This window comes from Carassius gibelio, chromosome B21 (assembly GCF_023724105.1).
Source record: "Carassius gibelio isolate Cgi1373 ecotype wild population from Czech Republic chromosome B21, carGib1.2-hapl.c, whole genome shotgun sequence".
NCBI classification, from domain to species: Eukaryota; Metazoa; Chordata; class Actinopteri; order Cypriniformes; family Cyprinidae; genus Carassius; species Carassius gibelio.
The window spans coordinates 17,688,952-17,707,180 of NC_068416.1; the positions used below are offsets into that span (position 1 = coordinate 17,688,952).

Sequence of the window (18,229 nt, forward strand, 5' to 3'; positions counted from 1 at the left end):
GACAAGAAGGGGACGATTCAAAATAAATGCATGCGTGAAGATGAAATATGGCATTATAAACTCCTCCTATAAAAGACGGACACTTTAAAAGGTTGTGATCGGTCATTGTGACTAAGGATTTTTCTTCCCTTTTTTTTCCTTTCCAGAGGATGTTTCCTTTGGAAAATGTGTCATTTTGTGACTCTCTCTGCTTCTCAGATATCTATCTTTTATGAAATATTTTCCCACTAATACATCACAGTGGTCATGAAACCGTTCCCTCGGTGGTTGGCTGTTGTTAAATGTTCAGGGCTCCATTTTAGGGAGTCTCTTATTTATCAGAACTAGAACACTGGAAAGTGTTACTGCATTTATTATTTCACAGTCACAGATATACTAGGTGGGGTGTACAAATATGTAACCAAATATAGTGATATTAATCTGCCTCCAGCTGGTTCTCAAGATGTCATGTTAAGACAAATATATAAAAACACAAATACTAAGCATTATATGTGTTTCCTTTGCTGATGGTGATTTTATAAAACATAACCAATCCATAGCTAAATGTTTATTAGCCATTTTTCTTTACACCCAATTTTCTCAGCTTGGGAATAGTATAATAATTTAATCTGAAAAAAGAAGGAAAATATTCTCTCTGATTTTAATTCTGGATAAAATACTGTCGCTGGTTTGTGGGCAAATTGGAACTGAATTCCTTTGAAATAGTTTTAATTGAATTTGTATTAAGGTAGCAAACTATGCAGAACTGCTATTTGAATTTAGATTGAAGAAATATAATACTTTTTAATTATGACTTCTATAATCAAGATTAATGTATGAAAATTTAGAAGAAAAAAATTATATAAGGACTTGTCTTTTTTATTTTTGTTTCATTTGTATTTTTTGAATTTGTAATTAAAACGATTATTGGATTGTTTTATAAAAACAATTAAAGATGTAATGATTAATTCAGTGTTCCTTGCTGTTTCTTTATTCAATTGTGAAATTTACTATCACCTTCTGAGTGACAATAGTTTTTCAGTGCACAAAGTACCTTTAACTTCTGCTGAAACTTTATTCCACAAAAGGTTCTATTTAGCATTATAAGGTTCTTTAGGTTATTAAAATGTTCTTCACGCTAAGAAAAAAATTTCATGTTTTTTATGTTCAATGAAAGGTTCTTTGGGGAACCCAAAATGCTTCTATGACATTGCTGTGAAACCACCTTTTGAAACCTTTATGATAGACAGGGACCCCCCAGAATCTGTCACACACATTATAACCCCTTCATAAAAATCTGGCAGTCTAAACGAAGATGACCTCTGACACTCGACCTACCCCAGAACAAACTTTTTGAAATCACTTAAGCTGTGCTCTTTCTTTCCTGTAGTGACCTCTATTAGGACAAATGTGTTCTATTCGAGTCATTGAGCCCTTTCGGTCAGCAGCATCATAAACCTTTGCCCTTTTCAAGGACGTTTCTCCAGTTCCTTTTATTGCCCCACAGACTGTAGTTGAGTTTCACAGTAATTAAGACTCATGGGTTGCGAACACACAACAGAAACCCTTTCCGGTCCAACGCAGACAAACACCCTACCTGCAGTCCAATATGGCTATCAGGTGTCAGCCAGCAGGGAAGGCCAGCTTTCCCCATGTAACATTTACCAGAATGCATTGTGATGCTTTATCCCCCACCCAGCTCCTGTTATCAAATACCCACCGAGAGCGTTGAATGAGTTGCGGGGAGTCCGTGTCCAATACGACTATCTGAGACCCATAACACTCATTCTAAGAGAAACACCTGATCACCCCTTCAACCCTTCAACCGGTTCTAAGCGAGTGTGAACCCATTTAATCCCTCTTTACTCTGCGATCACCTCTGCTCTGAGCCGTGAATTTCCCCGCCAAAGTCTCGAAATCTCAAATCTGCTTGATAAACATCTCTTAGGTGGGATGAGAGGACCTTCAAAGGCTACGGTTCAAGTCTGGACTCACCTGTGAAAAGTCTTAAGTCCAGTGGGGTAAAAGTGAGCTGCTAAAAGGCACCTGAATTATGGTCACGGCACTTAAGAAGAGAACCACAGAAGAGGGAACTACAGATTTCAGAAGATGTCTGTAGAGGATGGCTGAAAGTAACAGCTCAAGAAAAAGCTTGAAAAGAGCTTGTATATTTACACACAAACACACCAAATTCTAGAAGTTCATGTACAGTTTTATCCAAAAACCATTCATTTAGATTGAATGTGCAGTTGTTGTGTACTTCAGATAGTGTATGTGTGTGTTTGCATATGTATATATATGTGTGTGTGTTCAATTTTTACAAGTATGTTAAAGTTTGCATTTTTCGTCACACGGGAGATTATTTAGATTGGGAGTGAATAAACCAAATCTGTCTGTGGCTTTATAATTAGTATTTTTTGAGGTGAGTATTGTGCAGCAAGTGACAGCTTTAACCCTTGCTGAACTGAAGTGTAAAGGGTCTTGTGACTCGCTGTGGGGGGCCCATCTGTGGTATTACCCGCCAGACGGCAGAATGATGGCCTCTCCCCTGCCCCCTCCCTGCCCTGCCACTGTCCCTGACCATTGTTCCCATACACTGAACCACATATAATCCCAAACGAAGTTAAACCTCCCGAAAACATCTATAGAGGAATACATAGAGACACTCTGGACTGGATGCCAAGCTATGTGCTAATGAGTAATGGAGGAGTGTGGAGGGTAGTGAGGGGATTTTAGTAAAGAAACATTTCGATAAATGTTGGGAACATTCTCAGGGACTAACAGAGTTCCTCTCTTATCCTTAATCTGTTTACTCCTTGGATATTGTGCAAAACTAGCCCTGTCTTATTGTTAGCATTATGAGGTTAAAGGTCAACGTGATGAATCTGCACCAAAAACTTGAACCAGTCTGTGTGGGAAAATGTTTAACCCTTATATAAAAGTCCAGGGTTTCTATTGTAATTATTGAATTTTGCATCTTAAAATTGTTTTACCAAAAATGGTAAACACTGTCACACTACCAAAATAGTGCTACGGGTATTTGGTTTGAGCATCCTGAAATAGAGAATATCATCAACCAAGATAAATTTCATCCATGTTTTAATTTATACGCTATGCAAATGATGTTATGCAGCACCTTGTTTAACAATTGATAAAAATGTGGTGTTTTGTATCAAATCTGTTATATTTTATAAAATTGGGTTTTGCTGCTTATTAATAGTTAATAAGCTAGTTGTTAAATTTAGGTATTGGGATTAGGGATGTAGAATATGGTCATGCATAATATGTGCTTTATAGGCCTGAATACTAATAAACAACCAATATGTTAATAATAGGCATGTTAATAAGCAACTAGTTAATAGTGAGAATTGGTCCCTATAATAAAGTGATACCAAAAATTGCTTAAATTGTTAAGCTTTAGGAATTAATTGATTTGGATGTTGTTTTTGATGATTAATTTAAATTAAATGATTATTTGAGAAAAACTAAAAACAAGGATGTGAGCAAGGTATTAGAAAAATGACATGGTAGTATCAGTATTCATTTCATACCATTAGTGAAGAAAGAAGTGCATTCCACATACTGTGTACTGTAAGAAAAATCAGTATCAAATGATATAAGGGGGGTAAAAAAAAATAATGTGATAATGCTTTTAGCCATATCGCCAAGCCCTAGTTGCACAGAAATTACACGCTTCACTTTTAACTCTTCACAGGAGTCATTTTTATTACGCTGCCTTCAGATGTCGCCGTATGGACTTGCTGTGCAGCGATCTGTCACAAGTGTGGTTGAATCTCCACTGTGCCAAACCTCCAATTCAGTGCCAAAACTTTTGCCAACACTCTCCATCCCAGTGCTTGTTTTTAGCCACAATCCCCTCTCCTCATGAAACCTTACACCCTCAACCTCCTGCTCTCACTGTCTTTATTCTTCCCGTGCCAGCTTCTGTCAGACCCGGACGTGTGCTCAGCAGGCCAAATATTTACCGCTTGCTACACTCAAACGATCAGTATTGAATGATTCGACTAAACATCCTGTTCTGTTCTCCTGTGAGAGCAGAGGTGAGATAACAGTAACAGCACTGTGGTAATTATTGGCTTCTCGACCATAAAACCTTCAGGGAAAACACTCGGTAACATGTTCGATTGATTTGTGTTAGGGAAAAATACAAAGAAGGCAGAAAAAAACAAATGCTTTTTATTGAATACTGCATTATCAACGACCGCAAACTATACTGTTGGTCAGGTGGCAAAGTTGGGTAATACGGTGTCAGTGTTCCACCCTCTCGGCTAAATAGTCTGTTGATCATCCTAAAGGGCGCTCTTTGAGTTTAATTAATCTTAATTAATGGATGTAATCCCTTTACAGGAGTCCCGTCGTGGGGATAACGAGCTAGAAACCTTGATTCTGGTCAGCCTGCTAAATGAAGTTGCGCAAGAGTGTGAAGCTCACGGTAAAAGCGAGCGAGAGAGGAGGTGGTAATGACAGAGAAAGAGAGTGGAAGGAAAGGCTTGAAGGAAGGAGTGCAGCAAAGCATAAGTGCATTGCTCTGCGGGGTGGGGGAGACAGTAACAGCAGGCTTTAAAGGAGGGCAGCATGGGGTCCTAATTACTGAGCCTTAGAGCTGGCTGAATACAGCTTGCCCCTGCCAACCTCAGCACAACCCACCCATCCACCTGACTCGCCACAACATCAAACAACTAGTTCTCATTTGCTCTGATGCTTGATTATGTTACACCAGGACATGCACTGATGTGCACTGTAAAATACTGGCAAAAGATAAGAAAACTATAGGGTGGGAATTATTATATATATATATTAGGAACTGATTTGATCTTGAAAAGTGGGTGCTACAAATCATGAAAGGAGATGAAAATATATAAGTTTGCTGAAACATTACATATGAAGCTAATTAATAATTTTCCATTATGTTTAATGAAAATTGGCGAGATAAAGAATTTTCTACTTTAGATTCATGTTGACGAAAACGAGAAATTTACTTCAGAAGCAAAACATGTCTTCTTGTTGTGGCATCTTTAGTCATCAAAGTTTGATAATTACACTTTTGTGGCCACCATAACTCACTTTTGGGACAAAAACAACATTTGCAAAAAAAAAGTGTGTGTATATATATATATTATTTTTTATTTTTTTATATATTTTTTTTTAGAAATAATTTTCATTATGTTATTCACATTTGCATGAATAAAGAAACTGTTCCCCATAAAAAAATTCAAAACATTCTGGGAAAAAAAACAACAACATTTTAATAGCCTAAAGGGATTGTTAAATAATTTAATAACTGAACATAAACATTGCTTGTTAATTTTTTAAGTCACATTTGAAAAAGGCATCTGCTAAATGTAAATGTTAGCTACTGTAGGTACAAGCCCCTGGATAAGGAAACTAAAAAAAAATGTTTTGTTGTATGAAGCATAAATCTAACAAAAATGATTAAGATTTATGAAATAATAATAATAATAATCTTACTAAGCTGTATTTTATACATTTTCTTGTAAATCAAGTCATTGACTCACAACAAATCCTCTTCTTGCGTAAACTGTAAAGTAAATTGTGATTATTCATTTGTAAATAAAAACTAAATTATTTATGTATTTATTTCCCCTCTCTCAACTGTTCTGGCTGCATGAGCTTTCAGTTTTTGCTGACTCTGTCCTCACTGTTGGGGTTGTCACATCTTTATTCACATCTTTATTTAACTAAGCTGTCTTGTAGCCTCTTGCTGTTTTGTTGTTTGTCTTTTACAATCTGCATCGACACATGCTGAGCTTTAGCATGTTACATACAGTTGTGATCTGCTTCAACTGGCTTTGCTTTGCTCTTTTGTGCTTTTTGTTATAATTTGTGGCATTTAGCCATTCTGTGCCAAGATCAGCAGTGTTTTTCTCTTGCAATTTTAGTGAAACGTGATGTACCTCCAGTATCACTGGCTGTGTTGATTGATTAATTAGCTTTTGTTTTTGCTCACTGTGTTGTGGTGCCTTTCAGACATGTCTCAGAAGCAGATGACATCCTCCATGGCTATTGCTGGAGCTGTGATGGGAGCTGTGCTGGCGCTCTTCCTCATCACAGTCTTCATCATCGTCCTGATCACAGCACGCAAGGCTCCCCCACCCACATACACAGATAAAGTGTGAGTATATGCAATATCTTCACTTATAGATGATCTGACATTTACTTTAATGGCCACCTGCAAGATGAGCTCTGTGAGAATGCCATCTTTGTTCCAAAACACAGTATAGCAATGTTAGCAGCTAATAGTGAGCAGTAAACAGAGAGCGATGTTCAGAATGTTCTCTGAATGTTCTGTAAAGTACCAAAATACTTTCTTTAGGGGTAACACTTTATTTTATGGCGTCCTTGTTACATCTTACATGTGCTTACTGTTATAATAACAATAAAATATGAATAACTACATGCATGTAATCTAATCCTAACCCTTACCAAATAGTAAGTAAATGTAGGTCAATATATATTATTCAGCATCTAAATGTGTAATTACACCGTTACAAGAACCTTAAAATAAAGTGTAACCTTTATAGGTTTACTAAAGATACTTAGAACATACAATACTAGATGTGGTGAGGACGACTTGCTGAAGTTCAAAGCGAGCATCAGAATGGGGAAGAAAGGGGATTTAAGGGACTTTGAACGTGGTATGGTTGTTGGTGCCAGACAGGCTGGTCAGAGTATTTCAAAAACTGCTGATCTACTGGGATTTTCAAACACACCATCTCTAGGGTTTACAGAGAATGGTCCGAAAAAGAGAAAATATCCAGTAAGTGGCAGTTGTGTGGACGAAAAAGCCTTGTTGATGTCAGAGGTCAGAGGAGAATGGGCAAACTGGTTAGAGATGATAGAATGGCAACAGTAACTTAAATAACCACTCTTTAAAACCAGGCTATGCAGAATACCATCTCTGAACACAAAACATGTCGAACCCTGAAACAGATGGGCGACAGCAGCAGAAGACCACACCGGGTGCTGCTCCTGTCAGCTAAGAACAGGAAACAGAGACTACAATTCACACAGGCTCAACAAAATTGGACAATAGAAGATTGGAAAAATGTTGCTTGGTCTGATGAGTCTTGATTTCTGCTGCAACATTCAGATGGTAGGGTCAGAATTTGGCGTAAAGAACATGAAAGCATGGATTCATCCTGCCTTGTCTCAATGTTTCAGGCTGCTGGTGGTGGTGTAATTGTGTGGGGGATATTTTTACACTTTGGGCCCCTTAGTACCAATTGAGCATTGTTTAAACGCCAAAGCCTACCGGAGTATTGTTGCTGACCATGTCCATCCCTTTATGACTACAGTGTACCCGTCTTCCCATGGCTAGTTTCAGCAGGTTAATGCACCATGTCACAAAGCTCAAATCATCTCTGGTTTCTTGAACATGACAATGAGTTCACTTTACTTAAATGGCCTTTTGATAAATTAAAAGGATTGTTAAGAAAACATAAAAAAAAAAAAAAATTGTGCTGGATATATGCCTCTGGATATATTAAAATAGCACTGATGCTATGCTGTCTTTGTGTCAGACATCTGAGATATTTTGACTTATAGTCACATGCTTTGCCACGTGTAGACTTTCAGTGTGTAGGACAGTTGGTGCAGTACATGGGCACTTACCTGGTGAATTATTTAATCATTACCATGCTTCCTCAGCAACTTCCTGACCATTCTTTGAACCTGAATGACAGCATAAAACTTAACCATTACCACTCTTTGGTCACTGACCTTACAGGCTTCGACTGGAGAACAATGCACGAAACCGATTTGTGCTCATCGATGTGTTCAGGTGTTACACTTTAGGTCTAACATGCAAAGCCGATTTACTCAGAGTCACATATTGAAGTGAATAGTTTATTGAAGACTGTTGTTTGTCCAGTCAGGATATCATTAAGTACATTACACTGCGCTTCAGCTCTGTCCGGCTCACCTGTTGGCCTGTCAGAACGAGGCATTTCACGCTACAGCACCTCCTTATGGCTTAATGTTTGATTTTGTCTGGTCAATTATTACTGATCCCAGAAACCCAGTCAAGTCTGTAAATGTTCTGTTCTAGTGGGAGCAACATCAGGTGGTTTCCTTTTGTTTCCTGGAAAGGCAACTGCATGTCATCACAGAGAGAGACTAGCCACAATAGACTACAGTTGTGTATTTGCTTTTGCGGTATATAGAGACTAACACACGATGGATCATTGTAGAACTTGTGTGGGCAAAAGAACTTCAGCTAGTTCCTTTTTTTGACATAGTAAGTTGATTTTTCAGTTGTTTTTGTTTGGTTCTTGCAAAAAGAGCCGCATTATTGTTCTGTCAATGAGAGAGAGTGTCTCGAGACATGAGCCCACAGATGTCGCATTTCAACCAGTCTGGAGGTCTTCCTTTTCCCACAGCCTTCAAAAAGAAGCTCCGAACTGTGCTTCATACGCTCCTCTGAGTTCCTGTTCCACAGGGCTTTTCACTCTGCACTTAACCCTGGGTTATTTTGTTAATCACTCTGCACTTGGGTTAACCCAGGGTTATTTTGTTAATCACTCTGCACTTGGGTTAACCCAGGGTTATTTTGTTAATCACTCTGCACTTGGGTTAACCCAGGGTTATTTTGTTAATCACTCTGCACTTGGGTTAACCCAGGGTTATCTTGTTAATCACTCTGCACTTGGGTTAACCCAGGGTTATTTTGTTAATCACTCTGCACTTGGGTTAACCCAGGGTTATTTTGTTAATCACTCTGCACTTAACCCTGGGTTATTTTGTTAATCTTGGTTTAAGGGTACTAATTAATTTCCAGTTAAGTGGCGTTTCGCAGTTTGACCCTGGTTTAACCCTGGGTTAGCATCTCTTTTACTGTGCCAAAAGTATCATTGCTGGAATGAGTTGTTTACAATAGACAACCAATAATTTACTAAATGGTGCTTAAATGGATAGTTTACCCAAAAATGTAAATTCTGTTATTGATTACTCACCCTCATGTCATTCCAAACCGTAAGACCTTTGTTCATCTTCAGAACACAAATTAAGATATTTTTAAGATATCGGCTTATAAACCATATGTAATGAGGATGGACCACCATGTATTTGGTATCAATGGATTCAGAAGACCCTAAGCTACCATAAGCATGCAATATGTCTATAAAGGAAGTATGAGTGAAAAATTGTACAATAAACTAGAGAATTTCAAAGACGAAAATGAGATTTTTGTCATTTATTACTGAAAATCCTACCTCACACAACAATAGTTAAAAGTTTTTGACCCAAAAATATATTTTTCAAACTCTTTGCTTGACAGAAATGGGTTAATGTTCAATCAAATGTGTAAAGATCAATTAAATAATTAACTTTATTTACAAACAGTCCTAGGCGTTTTTTTTATTTTTGGGACTAAGCCCTTTTTGGTCTGTTTTCTCTATTTTTATATTTGGGCTTATAAATCATATGTAAAGGAGATGAAACACCCTGTGTTTGGTATCTATGGATTCAGAAGACCCTAAGCTACCATAAGCATGCATGCAATATGTTTATATAAAGGAAGTATGAGTGAAAAATTTTACAATAAACTAGAGAATTTCAAAAACGAAAAATTAGATTTTTGTCATTTATTACTGAAAAACACACAATATAGAACAGTTTTTGAACAAAGAAAATATATTTTTTCAAACTCTTTGCTTGACAAAAATGTGTTATTGTTTAATCAAATGTGTAAAGAACAATTAAATAATTAACTTTTTTTAAAAACAGTCCTAGGCATGCCAGTGAGCAAAGCAAGGCCTCTCCAGGCCTTTCCAGTAATTGTTCCAGAGCTTGTTCTGCCGTAAATCTTTTACTGCTTGCCATTTTGATAAAACAATTCTGTAATAATGCTGTATCTCTCTCGAATTGATCTCTTTGTGTTCGCTAACACTCCGATCACTTTCTGCTATCTCCACGTGATGCTGATTCTCCGATCGCTCGAATTTAGCTCTTTGTGCTCGCTAATACTCCGATCGCTCTCTGTAACACTCCGATCGCGTTCTGCTTTCTCCACCCTGATGCTGATTCTCTGAACGCTTATTGATTACATGTCTTTTACTTTAGTCCAGCCAGCTTTTACAAGGCTACAGCAGAGCTACAGAGTCCTCTGAATCGCTAGAAGACATAACCTTCCTCTGATTAGGTTAGAAAAAGACTCCTCCCAGCGGCAATTTTTCCATTGGCTGTTGCGTGTTGAATCTGCCTAGCACAATCTTTTTCATTGGCCTGTTTACGCAGTGGTATTGCGCAATAAGGGAAGTGTTTAATATACAAACTGGACACCGCTGAAATCTGAGGAAGACGGCAAAAAAACCCGCATCTCTCTAGCATTAATAGTTTTTGAGATAACTACACATTTGTAAAAGTATGCCATTTTGGGCGGTACCGCCTAATCCGTCCCCAGAGGGTTAAATCCGAGAGCTCTCTGACCCCGAATAGACAGCAATACAACTGAAAACTTCCAAGACACAGAAACATAGTAAGGACAATAATAAAAGAGTCCATGCAACATTAGTGCCTCTTATTAAGCTATGAGAATTTTTTTTTTGCGCAAGGAAAACAAAAAATAACAATTTATTCAATTCTTCTCACTGAGTTAATGTCTTCTGCCACTTTGGAGAGTACCACGGCGCACCTGCCCCAGAACGTAATAAATGTAATGAGTGTTGTTTATGTTCAGGAGAAAGCATGTGCATCAGATTTAATAAAAAAATATCACAATTTGTGTTCGGAAGGTGAATAACGGTCTTACAGGTTTGGAAAGACATGAGGGTAAGTAATTAATGACAGAATTAAAATTTTAGGGTGAACTAACCCTTTAGGGTAGTCACATTTACCATTGTTCAGTTCATTTTCATGGACAAAATTCAGTAATTTTAACAGGATTCTATGTAATTGGGATTTTCGTGTGAGGGCGAAGGTTTTCCCACGCAGATTTTGCAACAAGTTCAAGTAAACTTTGGCACGCTGTTTAGTTTGAGTGTTAGGTTGAAAAATTACTTGAATGTCCAACAACTGTCAAACAAATGGTCAAACGATCAAGCGGTGATGGCAAACTGGAGGCAACCAACAGTTATTTTGTTTTTTTGTAGGTTCGAAGTGGCTTAAACTGCTTTCTTGTCCAGATTGTTTTCAGTGGGCAAGGAGTCAAATAATACAACCTGAAATATATTCATCTAGTTGTTATTCACCATATGAATATGCAAATTAGAATGTTAACCTAGGTTTACAAATGTATTGTGCCCACATAAGACCACATAGATTTGTTGTAGATGTTTTTATTCTGTCAAGGACCCAGCATTGTTAGTTTACCACAGGTTGTTAGTGTTTGTGTCAGCAGAAATAACACCGAATATGGGACGCTCTTCTCACTTTCTAAAAGAAAGAAAGAACTGGTGTAAATACAGGAATATAAATAGTTAAGCAAACATGGCAAAAAACAAGTTTTTAAGCCTTAGTGATGGATGCAGTTCTCATGAGGATGAGGTCACAGTGGAGTCTCGCGTGATACAGCTGTTAACTGAGAAAATTGTATTGGGGAACCGGGGGAATACAGCAGGCAGACAATTCTCAATGCTCAAACGTCTGGACTCCATGTGATTTGTGGACATTTAAATTTGTCTCAGTATTTTCTCTTTTTTCTCGAACCCTCCATTGTAGTCTCTGTTGAAATATGACCTGAGCTTGTTACCCAAACATGACAGCTAAGAAGGGGACGTTCACACAGGATGCTTTCAGGAGTTCATGGCTTTTAGCAGTGTACTCTTAAACATGCGCAAAATTTACTTTTATCAAATGTATGCCTCTGTTCAAAAAGAAATAAATAATTGTAGACAGCATAATATATATAAGAATACTTTTATTCTATATGTATATGTAAGAATCCCATTTAAAAAAAAGGCAAATCTGCATATTTCAATGATTTCTGAAGGATCATGTGACAGGAGCTTTACACCTACAAGAATAAATCTAATTTTTAAAATATATTAAAATAGAATGCAGTTAAATTAAGTCAATTAGAATAATATTTCACAATATTACTGCTTTACGCTATTTTTAAATCAAATAAATGCAGTTTTTGCGAGTATAAAAAAGTTTACAGACTGCAAAAGGTTGTGTACAGATTTAAAATGGACATTTTCTCTCTTTTAGGAAATCAAAATAAAATGCAGAATTACTAATATTAGTCAATCTGACTTGCAATTAAACATTTCTGTTCATGGCTTTCATGTAATTAATTGTCTATTTAAAAAAGCAATTACAAAAGAACTCATCCTGTGCAAACGACCCCTAGGGTTTACAAATTGGCACAAATTGTTGACTGCCACTTTTTATTTATTGCTTGTTTTCTGCTGTGCTATCTTTATCAACATCATCTATCTTGAAGCGAGCCCTCTCTGAAACTTCTCAGCAGAGCTGTCAGAAGCGTCACTCTCAGAAGAGGTGAAAGAGAGGCTCTTATCTGTTTGAGCTGATCCCTGTTCAGCCTCTGTGTGTCTTGGCTCGGCTTTGCTTTGGCTGCAGGCTGCATGCAGATCAGTGTGGTGGGACAGCTGGGTCTGTCTGATGGATGATGCTGCCTCTGCGCTGGAGACAGCAGGGACTCTGCGAGAGATAAGCAGCACTGGGACGCTGACACATGGCGCTTTTGCAAGAATGAAAGCAAAAAATGTCCACATAACTCTTGACACTCAGATCTATTTGTACCAGTATAGTAAAGGATGAGAAAAGTTCTCCAAGAGGTCATTTTTAAAAGGTTTTGCCATTCTGATCGGATTTGTGTGAGCTTTCCACATTTCGTTCCCGAGTCATGAGGATTTTGTGTTTTGATTTTGTTTTGATAGCTCCCATTCATCTAAAGTGACCTTGAATTTATCCTTCACTAGATGATGTGGCAGCATTTAAAGTATCAAAGGAGTTTATATGTCAAGGTCTTGGCTTACAATCAAGACACTTGGAAAATGTTCCATGCGGTCTGAGAATGAAAACAGATTAATCTGACCTTCAACTGTGTATTCAGTAAGCAAGAGAGATGAAAAATACATGAGAACAATACAATCTCATTGCCTCTTTGATGCGAGTCTAAAATTTTAGCCCTTGTTTGGTCTCTTTGGACTTCCAGGAGGATCCAGTGAGAGTATTCAGGCCTGTCCGCGTCTCTTCCTGCTCATAAACTCACCTTATCCTCTCTCTAGTCCGTGGATCACATCAACTGCTTTTAAACCTCTATTTCAACCGTAACTTTTCATGGGAAATGCTAATGTAAGTCCATATAGAATTAATGAGTCTTAAAACATTGGTGTACACTTTTCCATCTCCGTCCGGTTTAGACTTCATGTAGGGTGGGCCGGGGACACATTAGACAGACTGATAGTCCATTGAAAATCAATTACACAAAACAATGTACTACAAATGGTTGGAGATTAATGTTCACAGGAAGTGGAAAAACAAAGGCAAAGTTGATCCCTTGAGGAATGGGGAGCTTATGGATGCACATTGGGAAAATGTATGAAGAGAGGTCACAGTTCATATGTTCTCCCTCAAGGGTTTTTAACAAAGAGGTGTGAATGAACTTTGTATTTCTAGAGCTTGTTCTCACTGGTTGTCAGTGCAGTACTTTTAAAACTAGCGGTGAAGGTTTAAGATTCCTTATTTGTTCACTAATGGCTCTCTAGACTATCTTTATGACCTTCTGTGGATTACCTTTTGGGTTCATGCTGCAGTATCTAAATCCAGGGAGTGAGGAAAAGGTATCTTTCCATATATTAGGCATTCTGGGAATTCAAGGTCAGGACAGGGCGACCCTCGGGACCTCCCAACGCCTGGGATTACATAGCAGAAGCTCAACAGACATTAGTCCATCATCTTAGGGATATGAGACCACTCCACTTAATGGCTTGTTGTCAAAACCCATCAATACCAAAGCAGAAATTGAAGGGTGATATCAATAAGAGAGTCAACTGAGAAAGATGGGACAGTGAGATGATGGATGAGGAAAAAAGATGAAGCAGGAAACCATCTCAGTCACGTCAGTGGAACATACAAGGATATTCCAAACTTGAGTCCAGGAGGCAGCAATTGAGTACTGTAGGACATTTAAGTAAATCAAAACGTACAGAATTCCACTGTTACTTTAGACAATATGTGATATATTTATTTGGAAAAGGGCTATAAAGATCATTTGAAATTAATTAGAAATGTTCATAGGCTTATAATTTCAGAATCTCTTTTGGTATTAGTATATATGCTTTAATATTTTTGTACATGGTGACAAAGCGAGGACATGCAATATTTACATTTGTTATAAAGCAGTGCTCATGTAGTACATTTTGATAATTTGCTAGTGTTTTAGGTTGGTACTTTACATGCAGGCTTGAAAGAGGTTGTGAAAAGAAGTAGGTTTAAAAACAGGTCGAACATGAGATGATCCCATAAGATCTGTGCACAGGGCATATACTGTATTTAATTAGTCTGTATGATCTTGGTTTAGTTGTAGTCAATATCAGACTGTATACATTTCATTTAGTTTTTGATGCATTAGAAAGCAGCATTTATTTGAAAAGCATGTATATACCGTATAGTAAATATCCTATAGAAGTTTAGGACATCAACACACGAGAAACTGTTCAAAGGAAATGTACACAAAACGTTTTATTTTTATTTTTTTTATTCCATATGTTATTTGAGAGCCGCTGTGGTGATTCACAAGTTAAACCAAAAGACAAAGTCATTTGTTTCCATTTCTCTCAGTTTTGTTTGGAGTTTTAAAATGGGCTCCAGTTGTATTTATGTATATCACTAATATACACCTCCGTCCACATGTGTACCCACACAAAGATGGGGTCCATTGTGGCCTGCTGGTGTTTGCTTTAGAGGTCCAGAGAGCATGAGAAAGTATTTTTCAGTGTGCCTGTTGGAGCTTGGAGGCACGGAGGCCATTTTGAGTGGCTGGTGATTGAGTCAAAAGTGACACCTTGCATAGAAAGTGTGGGAGCTGGGACACAGACTCTCAGATTCATTTAAAACCTTAAAAATGTGATTTTTTTTTTTTTTGTTTGTATGTGTTGGGCTTGAGAAATGGATGTGGATGTCAAACTGACAAAAAGTTCCATTCTGTTCCCAGAACTAAAAGAAGGTGTGGTTGTTATTGTTCCTCAGACTAAACACATTTCATACTTTAGTCTAGTCTTGACCATCATTTCCTCCATCTTCTGACATCAAGACAAAACAGCCACTCCAAAAAGTATTATGATCTTACAACTTTCTTTTTGTTAAATGTTTAGCCTGAAAATCGTGTCTACGCCGTATATTTCTACAAAAGAAATGCCACTTGGTTTGATATTTGATGTAATGCAATGACATTCATACATTTTATTGTGACCTAAACATATCCAGATATCTGAGGGTCACCGTTAGTCATGCAACATGTGCAGTCAGTGATGTAAATCCTCTGACTGTTGTTGGTTTTCTCCGCTCTACAGGATTGACCTCCCTCCGACTCACAAGCCTCCTCCTCCATATACAGAGAGACCTCCTGCCATCCCACTGGCCTCTCAGGCCCCTCTGGTGGCCTCATTCTCTCAGGTAAACCTCACACTGGCTCTTCAGTCTACAGAGTTATGTTCCTTCTGTGGGTCTTTATATCAGAGCTGCATTTGAAAGATGACCACTGGTATGTTCCTTATTATTTAAGGAGTGATTATATGCTCTCTTTTAGCTCACTTTTTCCGGAATAGATTCTTTTTCTGTTTTTTTTTCACCCATCCAACACATTAGCCTGCTGAAACATACACCAGCCACAGGTGGTCTGCTGGTTTAAACTGGTCTGGATGGTCTCCCACCCAGACAAGTCAAGTTAGTCCAAACCAAGCTGGAGTTGTGAAAAGTGTCCAAAACCTACTTAAAATAAGCAGACCGGTCTGCTGGCCTTCCAAGATCACTAGTTTTAATCGTTTTAGGGGACTATGGGAGACCATTTTAGCCTGGTTTAAGTGTTTTCAGTGTTTCAGCAGAGAAGATTTAGAACTGCCAATTTATTGTGTTTATTAGGTGTATTATAAACAGAATAAAGAAATATAGCTTAGCGAATATTCCTGTCCCTGACCTCTATGTAAATTCAATAATATGGAATTCCCTGAAGCAATTAAAGGTTTACACACACACACACACACACACACACACACACATATATATATATATATATATATCATTTTTAGTAGTAGTAGTAGTAGTACTATTAGTATTATTATTATTATTTTATTTAAGGATACTTGTGATATTTATTCATGTCATGTAATTTATTCATGTAAAATGTTTCATTTTCCATAATTTCAATCGACAGCCCTGATTTAATTAAACAAATTCTTTCCATCTAATCACATTAAACAGCAAATTTCATTGTCTAACAGCATGAGCACCAGGGCAGGGGATATGCTAATTATATTTTGGCTTTTTCTATGAATACGTACATGTATACCAATATATTTTTTTATCTGTTGTGTCACTTTATAGGCTCGTCGGTTGGAGAGGCACTACGAATTGGCTGAACGGGCGCCAGTCAGGGTGGCTCGCGGAGACCCCCAGAGCCCCACTCACCATTCACTGTCCTGTCAGGAGTGGATATGTCATCAGAATGGGGCGGACCAGGTTTACATCAACCATAGAGAACACTACGTGTGACAGCGTCCTCGTGTCAACCGCAGCATACTGCCAGCCCCAAAGTGAAAACTGTTTACGAGAAAACCGGGAGCAAAACAAAATCACAGCTATACAGTAATTAGGACACTGAACTATTACTGGTGTATATAATTACTGCAGCATATTTGTGTACTTTCTCTGGCTTGTTTAACATGTACAGTGTAGTAGTCCAATATAAAATAAATGACCTAGGCTGCCTATATGAGTCTCTTTGTTCACTCGTATTTCAAATGTAGTGGTCAAACTACAAGTTTAGTTTTTCCAAGTTTAGTTGCGACTACAACTAAAATTGCTATTTTTCTGTAGGGATCATTGTTCCTTCTTTTAATAGTTTTAATCATATGTTGCATTACAGGACTTTTCCTCAGTAAAATGTAACTTTTTCATTGTAGACCAGTTGTCATTTTAGGTTTGACAAATTGAGATTTGATTTATTTGCTTATGACAGATAGTGACTGCTAGAGGTCATTTACCGAGGTCATTATGAAGTTGTTTTGTTTACACTGTGATGTGCATAACACTAAAAAATAAAGGTTCTTTATTGGTATCTACGGTTCCACGAAGAACCTTTAACATTCATGGAACCATTCCATTGGGGGAAAAAATGTGTTTTATATAGAGTGAAAATGTTCTTCACTTGAATTGAAATTGTTCAGAACTGTTTACTGAAAGGTTGTTTGGGGAACCCAAAATGGTTCTTCTATGGCATCATTGTGAAAACCCTCTTTTGGGACCTTTATTTTTAAGAATATAGATGTGAATTTGAGCCATAAGGCACATGCTTATGTACTTTGTCATTGCCTACAGTATGTGTGTAGATACTGTATTATGTACAATGTAAATATCTAAGCTCATAATCATTGTTCTTCCCAATAAACTATCACTAGAGGCTTTTTGGAATGTTTAAGCTCAATTAGATAATTTTTGTTCACTTTTTTCCATTCAATGTAGTGAAGCGTGAATTTTGAATCTCATAACCAAAGCAATCTTTGCATTACATCATACCGATAATCAAATAAAGTGAGATAACCAGTACATATGAGATCTGTTTTATTGTGCAGAACATTATCAAATGACGTCATTGTCCATCTATGTTGGTTCGCAGCAAACCCATCTAAAATAACGAACCAGATTTTATAAGCCTAAATTAGACAGTGCTGCTACTTCTCAAATCCACAAACAATCTTATTAGACTGAGCTTTGAGAGTCAAATACAGGTTGTAAAATCTGATGAATGCTTAAAACACTGCTCTATAGTCATCAAGACTGCTGGACAACTTTCCCCAGTCGATGATGGAAAATCTCAGACCGCAAAATGCTCTCTGGGAAGGCGCGAGAGACAGCGAATGTGGCGGCGGGAGAGCTAGTAAGAGCCTTTCGGCACAGACTTCTGTCTGCATGTCAACTTATGACTTGTGTTGTAGGTAAACAAACCGGTTATCTGCTGGGCAACTGCATGGGCAAAGCCATTAAACAGCAGGCTTCTAATGAGGTGGTGGCCACCAGGGAGCAATCT

General features: G+C 37.7%; 1 protein-coding gene across 1 annotated transcript in view; it reads left to right on the forward strand.

Annotated features, from left to right (window-relative positions):
- LOC127985932 (nectin-3-like protein) overlaps positions 1 to 17,741 on the forward strand; it is a 56,089-nt gene extending 38,348 nt beyond the window's left edge. Inside the window, exons 6-8 of the mRNA XM_052588144.1 lie at positions 5,989 to 6,133; positions 15,498 to 15,600; positions 16,528 to 17,741. Of these exons, the coding sequence (XP_052444104.1) occupies positions 5,989 to 6,133; positions 15,498 to 15,600; positions 16,528 to 16,695 (416 nt within the window). The 3' untranslated portion in view covers positions 16,696 to 17,741. The remainder of the gene's footprint in view (positions 1 to 5,988; positions 6,134 to 15,497; positions 15,601 to 16,527) is intronic.
- The last annotated feature ends 488 nt before the right edge of the window (positions 17,742 to 18,229 follow it).